Source organism: Manacus vitellinus, unplaced genomic scaffold (assembly GCF_001715985.3).
Source record: "Manacus vitellinus isolate BGI_N305 unplaced genomic scaffold, ASM171598v3 scaffold_7_pilon, whole genome shotgun sequence".
Classification (NCBI taxonomy): Eukaryota; Metazoa; Chordata; class Aves; order Passeriformes; family Pipridae; genus Manacus; species Manacus vitellinus.
Window position 1 is genome coordinate 1944384 of NW_021940813.1, and position 9712 is coordinate 1954095.

At 43.9% G+C, this 9712-nt stretch overlaps 1 protein-coding gene across 1 annotated transcript in view; it reads left to right on the forward strand.

Annotated features, from left to right (window-relative positions):
* The first annotated feature begins 4702 nt into the window (after positions 1-4702).
* The window catches only part of PDXK (pyridoxal kinase), a 53830-nt gene continuing 48820 nt past the window's right edge, over positions 4703-9712 (forward strand). The window contains exon 1 of the mRNA XM_018083914.2: positions 4703-4895. Coding sequence (XP_017939403.1) covers positions 4703-4895 — 193 coding nt within the window. The remainder of the gene's footprint in view (positions 4896-9712) is intronic.

Below are 9712 nucleotides of genomic sequence, written 5' to 3' on the forward strand. Positions count from 1 at the left end.
CATTGTATGTTGGCTAAATCTGTAAATTTGGGAAATGGGAGGATAGCATCTGAGGGGCCACTTGAAAGTACAAAAAAAGTTCTTCTTTCCCGTGTGCACCTGCTCCCTCTCTTTTTATTTTATTTTTATGGTGTAAAAAACCAAAATTGATGAAGACTCAGACACATTAGGAGTAGGTTTGCAGTAGGATATACCTGTTCATACACCTTGAACTGCTCCCCATAGAGAGCAGCACCTAAAAGATTGCTCAGGAGAGGCAAGTAGATCACACACTGTCATTGCTTGACGATAAAAATTGGTAATTGGAGTGATAACATGGCAAGATGTGTACTGCAGAGGGCCAAAGCAGGTAAGAGATGGACACTCTGAAAGCTGTTGGCCTGTTTGTTACCATCAGCATGCCCCATGGAGTTATGTATAGAGAGGAATCCCACAGAGAGCTGCATCCCCACCTCAGGTGCTGACAGGTTCTGCACCTGCTCAGGATCAATTACAAAAATTAATCGGGTCTCCTGACAGGCACAGAATTTTCAGAAATGCAGAAATAATTATTCAGACAAAGAAAACTGATCTATCCACACCGGTGGCACTAGTGAAGTTAAAAAACTTAAACCTCCAGATAAAATGGGAACAGATTTCCTTCAGAACACAGTCCTGTAAAAGAGGCTGGCCTGGAGCCTGTGCAGAGTCCTGAGGGAGCGACAGGGTGTGGCTTCATCCATGGACATGTTAATAAAAGATGCTGATTTTCTAATCATGGTCATCTCTGCCTGATCCATCTTGGGAGGAAGGCGCCAGAAATTTGAAACCCGATGGCTGCACAGTTGCTGTGGCCAAGTCTGTGTCACTGGTAAAGACATTCCAGAGCCCTGGTCCCAAGGCCGAGCCCTGAGGGACACCCCTCATCCATGGCCTCCCCCTGGACAAGGAGCCACTGGCTACAACTCTGGCTGCATCCCTGCATCCAATTGCTCATCCCTCGAGTAGCCCACCCTCCAAACCCACAGCTCTCCATGTGGAGATCAGGATGTCGTGTGGGACCGTGTCAAAAGCCTCCCAGGGGTCTGGGCACACCAGGGCCTGCAGGTCTGGTGGCTGGTCTGGAGGACCACGGGCAGTCTCTGCAAGAGGAGCATCATGCACCTCTCACTCCCAAGGCACAAGAGTCAGTACAGGCAGCAGCTTCTCCTGCCTTGTGGGAGCGGGTGAAGGCAGCAGGGGCAGAGAGCCCCGGGCCCTGCCCCACACAGCCCCTGCTGCCCCCTCAGCCCATGGCCTTGACCCCTGGAAGCCCTCAGGGCTCGGTGGGAGGGAGCAGTGATGGAGGGCAGTGCTGCCAGTGCCAGAGACTTAGGAGGAGCCTTGGTCTAGGAGAAGGAAGACGTGTGGAAATGCTACATGGACCAAGAGCTTTCCCAGTGGGAAGATGAGAGATTGGGGCTAGCACGCTGGTGAATGTAATACTCAGCACAAAAATATGCATGCGGGGTCAGAAAGATAAAGAATTAAACTGAACTGATGAAAAGAGTTCAAGATCTTCTTAATGACAAAAAGCCAGACTTCTCTAAATCCAACAATATTTCTTAGAATTTCCTTCTGCTGTTGAATGTTTAAGTTCAATGAAGGCTTGATCAGGCTCCAGCCTGGACCCTTCCCTGTGATCTTGCTTAAAGGAGGATACAATACTAAATTAGCTCTCTGTGAGGAAATGTTGCTCTTTACTAAGTAATGGGGATGTGGAGAGAATCCCTGATTAAATCCTACCTTGTTGAGACAGATCTGTGAAAAAACCTGGACGTGCCAACAGTTAGGCTCTTCAGGGAGGTGAATTCCAGTCTCAGTTTAGGGAGCAGATCTTATTCCAGTCTTGACCCATCTTTTCACAGGCTTTGCCACTGTGGTAAGCATCTTGGAGACATCTGCTATAAAATGAAGGCTGAAACTGTAAACACTTGTACAATCCAATAATGTGTACTTGCCTCTGCAGAATATTGTCAAGTGCTCAAGCCTTTCCCTGCCATTAATCCCTTTGAAAGAAAGGACAGGAATCATTCAAGATGTCTGCACTGCCTTCCAATAGCCCGTCAGAGAGCAGAGAGTGCCCACTGTTTCTTCCTTAGAAATCCGCTCAGGAACCCTTTATGGCAAGAGAGGAAGAAATTGCTCTTTGTTGTTCACAAGCTGCAAAATTGGCCACTGAGGGCCTGAGCTCCACGGAGTTGCTTGCCAAGAGTAGAAAACATTGTGTTGCACTGTAAAGCCAGACACAGGAATTTGCAGTTGGCCACTGGCATGTTCAGGGCTTGCACATGATACAGAAATTTTTGCTGATTATTTCTAACCAGCTGTGGACAATGATGTCAACTGCCCAAGGAACTTACAACTGCTGCTGATAGTATTGCACAGCTCAAGTATCTGCCAGGACCAGATGGCTACTTTTTAATTTTTGCCCATTTATCTCACGCAATCTTCACATCTTTTTTTATCAGTTTCCTTCATTTAATTATAGAGATTGTTAGTTATCCTGGAGAAAAATCTTGTTCCTAAAGAAGAATCTCTAGTGTTTTTCACTATGTTGTGCCAGTAATTTTTCTGTAAAAAGTTCTTTCTTCTTCAATCCCAGAATACCAAATTTACAAAGATGAAAAGTCCTCATAAGAAATAATCTTGCGTGAAGCATCTTGCATTAATTTAGGTGGGGGACTGAGTCCAAAAAAATGTTCTGGTTTCTGGCCCTCCCTTTCCAGAAGTGTAAATTCAGATTCTATTTCACGCACGCAACTGTTTTGCTCACGTTATGGTAATGGTCTGTAGTTGGGTTCTCATTTTATCCCTCTTGCTTTTCCTAGAGTTTTGGGGGACTTCCTTTGGATTCCTGCTGTTTGCTGAGAGGATCTTAACCTGGGTTCCAGAAAGGAACTGATCATTACTCACACTCCAAGAATGGAACCTCATGATTGGTGTTCATCCAAATTTTTGCAACTTTGGCTATTTGTGTGAATTACAGTTCTCTGTATGTGTGTGTATGTGTGTGTGTGTGTGCGTGCTTTTAGGCTTCTCTTTTCTCTATTTTTTTTAGAGACCTTTTGGGTGCTAAACCAATGCTGTACCAGTAAATGGTAAATCTAGCAAACTCAGGATCACTTTGAAACTCCTGATGAAATTTTGAAAGTCTGGTATGAAATCTTGGTCCCACTAATGTCTGCTAACTTCATCCTACCGTTATGTTTTTGTACTAAGGAGGAAAATCCAGGAGACTTTCAGAACTACATAGGTTAGACTTCGCTACTGGTCACAATGGTCAAAACTACAGGAGGGAGGAGAATTGTCCTCTAATAACAAAGAAAAGCAAGAGCAAATTAGAAAGGAATTTCCACCCTGGGACAGAACTAGCCCCTCTCAGACTCCTGAAATCTGTCCTCTATTATTACTGCTATTTTGCTTATTAGGGAAGTTAGAATAACTGGAAAAATTAAGTAGCTCATTTCTGAACTTAGTGTATTTCATTCAGGTTTTCAATTCAAAGCTTAATTTAAAGTAGAAAATGTTTTTGTAGCCACTGAAGGAAAAAACCAAAATGAAATCACCATTGCCCAGGTAACAGGACTAGAAAAAGACATGGTATTAGTCTTAGCATGTACACCCTGCAGCTTGAACTCAAATGCAAATCTGTTCTGTTTCCAGCACAGCAGTGGCCTGGCTTCCCACTGCTTTGTGTGCACATTTCCCCAGGGAATGAGGGAATAAGCTATGTAGTTTTGCCAAGCCGTTATCCCTGAGCAGTGGGAGCTGAAGCAAGTGACTCATGACTGCAAGACGACGGCATGTGATGCAAGACACGCACAGGACAAACTGCTGAGAGATGCAGTTCATGGCTGAGAGGTTTATTCCCACTGCCAGGAAGGGCCTTGCTCTTTTCCAGCTGTTATCATGTTTTATAAAAAAAAATATGCAGTGTGTGGCGTTTCTGACCCAAAATCTTAAGTCAAACAATTTTCAAGGTTAAATATCAAAAACCAGGTATGAAGTGTCCATGAAATTGAATTATTAAAAAATAGGGAAATATCACCAATTTCTTCACACTTTCCCCAAAGATGCCTTAAAAACAAAGCAAAACAAAAACATTTATATTAATTTTTCTAAAGCTGTTATCATGACACATGTTGTACTGTATTGCCCTGTAACTCCATCTCCCATGCCTTTGTTTGCATCTCCTATCCCCTCTGGTCTGCTGCTGGAAATAAACTGGTTGGCAAACAGATAGTTGCACTTACTCTGATATCCTTTAATGCTGGTGAATGGTTATTCAAGGACAAACAGGGTTAAATGGCATTAAACTACTAAACTAATGAGTTGCTTTTCTCCAATATTACGTAGTGGATACTAAGTGCAATAGAACTGCATCCTGGGGGTGCAAACACGAGTATTCAGGACAAAACTGCAAGCTGATCTGAAGTAGTTCAGCTCCCTTAGCCAAAAAAAGGAGGCCTCCTGGCTTTCTTTAGCTTAAATAATTCTGTTAAATGGACGCTGGAACCTAAACATGCACCAGACATCAGCACCGGCCAAAATATTTGTGTGTAGTCAGTGGGAATTGTACCAGCATAAGGAGTGCTTTAGCTTAGAATTATCTTCACAGCAGAGTGGTCTTGCATGTTTTTTATAAAAAGGTGTGTTTTAGGTTGAGGATGTATTTCAGGCGATGAGGATCAAGAATGCCATGCTATACAGTGCTGTTCAGCTGCAGCAACTTGTGACAGCAATATGGCATTTTAAACAGAACTTTGTTATCACTGGCCTGTCTCTCAGCTTGACACCCAGCCCCTTGGATGACACCCCAGAAGCACTTCCAACAATGGACGTGAGGATTGCAAGACTGGGCCTGATATTTGGAGGTAAAAATGCTCAAAATATATGGGGATTTGTCAAATAAGTGAAAGAGAACAGGTTCGAGTCAGAGGTGTAAGTGAATAGATAGCCCACTTGATCCTCTGATCATCCCTTAATTTTGACAATTCCTGACAAAGTTAATCATTTTAATACAGGCCAAGTGAAAATTTGGCACAAAACAAGGACAACGGTCCCCTCCTACATCAAATGTTGCAAACAGCTTATGGTTACTATCACAGTCATAAATTGGTGCTTTACAATCTGTCTTAGCAAACATTGAACTGACAAGCAAAAATCAGTGTCTTAAAATACAGATGGTCTTCTGATCGAGGAATGCACAATTGGATGTTGTCTAGATGTTAGCAAAGCCTTTGACACTGTTTCCTACAGAATTCTTCTGGAAAAACTGGCTGGTCATGGCTTGAACAGGTGTACTCTTCAGTGGTGCTGGGGAAGGGGCTGGAGCACAAGTCTGGTGAGGAGCAGCTGAGGGAGCTGGGGGTGTTTAGCCTGGAGAAAAAGAGTCTCGGGCGAGACCTCACTGACCTCTGCAACTACCTGAAAGGAGTCTGTGGCCAGGTGGGGAGTCAGTCTCTTCTCCCAAGTAACAAGCAACAGGACAAGAGGAAACGGCCTCAATTTGTGACAGGGGAGGTTCAGGTGGGACATAGGAGAAATTTCTTCACTGAAAAGGTTGTCAAGCACTGGAACAGGCTGCTTGTGGCTGTCACCATCCCTGGAGGTATCTAAGAAACGTGATGTGGTGCTTAGGGTTTAGTGGTGGACTTGGCAGTGCTGGGTTAATAGCTGGGCTCAGTGATCTTAAAGGTCTTTTCCAGCCTAAGCAATTCTGTGATTCTATTTATTACTCTCTGCTGGTCCGATTCTGCTGCCTTGAAGACTTTTTGAGGAGAGGGTATTGATACTACTTTTACATAACTGTCACCTTTTATTTTCTGTCAGTGTCTACAATGATTTAGAGAATCCATATGCAACGTACAAAATCTGATTTAAGACCTTCTCTCTGTGCATCTTTTATCAAGCTCAATGTGTCATATTCTTGGCAGCTCCATATCTTTTCTATTGTGCTGAAATAGAAAATCTGGGCTTCAGTAGACCTTGGTAGTTCAAGTCTGTTCCCCATTCCAAGACAAATTTAAATACACCTATCAATATTTATAAAATAGTTCTTCCAGTTGCTATGAAAAAAACAAACAAACTGAAGATAAAACCTCATCAATCTTCCCAAGCAATCTCCTCCTGTGTGTTTCATAGTCCTTTGCAAAATGGCACCAAACCCTCCATCATGGACACTGGTTTATTCCCTTCTGCTCCCTCACAGCCCTGTGTTATATGTATTTGTAGGCTGCTAAAAGAGTTGAGTTTTCATTAATATAAAGAAAACATTTCCTCCTATGTTGTGTGTCCTGAGCTTTAGATCCTTCTTATGGCCTCTCCTATTGTGCCATTTTTTCATTTTGAATGAAATGCCATTCCAAAAACTTGGCAGTACTTCACCAGAGACCCAACCAGTGCTCAGTATGCTGCAAGGACGAGTTCATATGTCTGGCAGACTATGGTGTTGTTTATGCAGTCCAAAAGGTGATTATCTTTATTGCAATATTGTGACATTGTTGATCCATGTTAAGCTTGTTATTCGCCATAATCTCGCAATTTCTTCATGCGTGGTGAGCTCAAATTCCAAAGGGTAACAACACAGACACAGGAAGGCAGCAGCCTGTGCAACAAATGGCCCATAAGGATGTTTGTCCTGTCTGCCCAGAAGCAAAGAAGGCAAGTAAAGATGTGTATCTTCCAGAACTGCAGGCTGGATGCCTGTCATGTGCATTATTGCCTCAGGTCTGCCGTGGGGTGATTTGCTCTGTGGTTACTGACAGGCTGAGCAGAGCAGTGGGGGAGATGTGAGCAGGATTTTGGTGAGTTATAGAAGGAAGGCACAGAAGGAACAAGGAACATTTGTGGAAGAAACGTTGCCAGTTGTCGACAAACTGTGGTCTTTTTAACTATCCTCTCTCTTGATCAACTGATGATGATCTTCTACTCAAAATTCACCATTTCCAGCAAATAGTCCGCTCTGACCAAGGAGATCTGATTTGAGTGGTCAGGTTACCTTAAAAAAAACCACCATAAAACTCCATGCACAGTCCACTGACAGGGCAGGAGCTCGAAAGGTATCATCACAGTGCTACTGCAGCAGCTGTAGTAGGAAGCCCAGGACAGTTTCTCTATTGCCTGCACTTGATCTACCCTGCCCTGCCTTTTTCTTTTTTCCCAATGAAGCTTTTTGTCACCCATTGAATGGTTATTTGCTCCTCAAACAGTCTTAGTAATCCCCCGATTTGGAGGAGTACCTGGGAGTTATTTTTTTGAGAACAATAGAATAGCAGGATGCATGATCACTATGGAATCAAAGCTTCACTTTTTCCTGGTACACAGAGTCTTTTATTATGAGGAAGAGGACTGATTTCTTAAAGAATAAATAGGGAAAAGCCTTTAAAAAAAACAATGCTCAGAAACTGTGCACACTTTCAGATGAGCTGCTTTCTGGAAGGGAAGGTGAATTGTTTTCTAGCCTTTGCTTTGCTTGTGGCAACTTTTTTAGTATATGGATGTACAGATTCCCCCATAGTTGGAAAAACATTGGCACTTGATACTGCTAAGTCACCTCCTTGATTACTTTTGTGTGTGCAGGTTCTACTCCTCAATTCATTAAAAATACTTCAGTTTTTACATCTTAGAGTACAAAGGGAGGCTTCAGATTTTCCTCTGGGAAAAGCATAAAGTTTTCTAGGAGTACTTGCCTTTGTTGGACCTTTCAGAACATTAGGAAGAAAACAGCAATCTTGCATAGAGTGGATTTTTCCACTTGCTTGGAGAAACAGCATGTGGTGTGGGAGCAAGCAAGAGAACTTTATCCCAGGAGAACAGGGATAGGATAACAGGAAATGGCCTCAAGTTGTGCCAAGGGACGTTTAGACTGGATATCAGGAAAAATTTCTCCACCAAAAGGGTTGTCAAGCACTGGAACAGGCTGCCCAGGGAAGTGGTGGAGCCACCACCCCTGGAAGTATTTAAAAGACATGTAGATGTAGCACTTACAGACACAGTTTAGTGGTGGATTTGGCAGTGCTGGTTTAATAGCTGGACTTCATGACCTTAAAAGTCTTTTCCAACCTAAACAATCCTGTAATTGATACCCATGCTGCAGGTTCCTTGCTGAGGTGTACAAGCAGTCTGGGGAAAATACAACTGGTATAGGCACAAACATTAATGCCTATACCTATTAATGGTTTGTTTGGAGACAAACCATTAATGCCACTATACAACTGCCTTAACTGAGGCCCAGTCTCACCTGACAACACTGTGGAACCCACAAGACGGATCTTGAGTTATTCCCAAAAGGAACCTAAGCCAGTATGTGTGTATCATAGGCTTACAAGGTCAAAGTGGAGCACGAAGCCCTATTAGTGAGGAAGGGAGGAAACACAGGAAAAAAGGACAAGATCTGTATTCTAACAATTGCCCTCCAAGCTAGAGGAGCAGGAGTATAACATGATGCAGATCCCTCATTGTTCTGGTCCTATACACCATGGAGATGCACTGATTTCTGCAATTCAAGAAATGCATAAATTTATAGGTGGTGAAGTAACTGTTAGTAGTTAGGCCAGAGTAGAATAAGCCCGAAGTTTTTTAACTGGAGTGATGACTGAAAAGAGGACAGCATGTTCCCTCATTTTCCAACAGATTGCTTATGATGAGGAAAATACTCTTTCACCTTGCTGAGAAATAATCACGCTATTTCGAGAGTCGATTCAAAGCTATCCACAAACAAGAACAAGAGGCATCAGGCGTCATTTCTTATTGTGATCTGTGACGGTCAATAATGACAAATGGCCAGAGGAAGATGAAACTCTCAAACACACCATCAAGACCTGTCTCAGCAGAGTCTTGATATATTGTAGCACTTGCCAGCCAACACATATATCTTCTTTTACTCTTTGGCAGCCCTCTGAAGGGGTTTTTTTTTGAGTCAATAACACATAATTGCACTCACTTCAGAACTCAACTGCGAGGGCGGTGCTCTGTCAGGGCACCCACAGCTTGGGCTTAAACACCTCCATGAATGGTGACTCCACCACCTCCTTGGGCAGCCTATTCCAATGTCTGACCACCCTGACAGTGAAAAATTTTTTTCTATCTAATCTGAACCTCCACTATCTCAGCTTAAGGCCATTTCCTCTGGTCCTCTCACTGTGGGCATGAGCAGAAGAGACTGACCCCCACCTCACTGCAATCTCCTTCCAGGTGGAAAAAGCTCATTTACCATGTCCAGTTTGGGCTCCTCAGGACAACAGAGACATGGAGCTCCTGGAGATGGTCTAGCAGAGGGCTGTGAGGATGACTTGGGGGACTGGAGCATCTTTCTTATGAATAAAGGCTGAGGGAGCTAGGCCTGTTTAGCCTGGAGAAGAGATGACTGACAGGGGACTTCATTAATGTGTATATATAACCAAAGGGTGAGTGTCAGAGGACAGACCAGGCCCTGCTCGGTCGTTCCAAGCAATAGGTCAGGAGGCAATGGGCAGAAACTGATGCCCAAGAAGTTCCACCCGAACACGAAGAAGAACTTCTTCCCTGTGCAGTGGAACAGACTGCCCAGAGAGGGTGTAGAGTCTCCCTCACTGGAGACATTCCAGAACCGCCTGGACACAACCCGCTGCCGCGTGCTCTGGGATGGCCCTCCACGAGCAGGGAGGTTGGGACAGACGACCCGCCGCGGTCCCTTTCCAACCCGACCCAT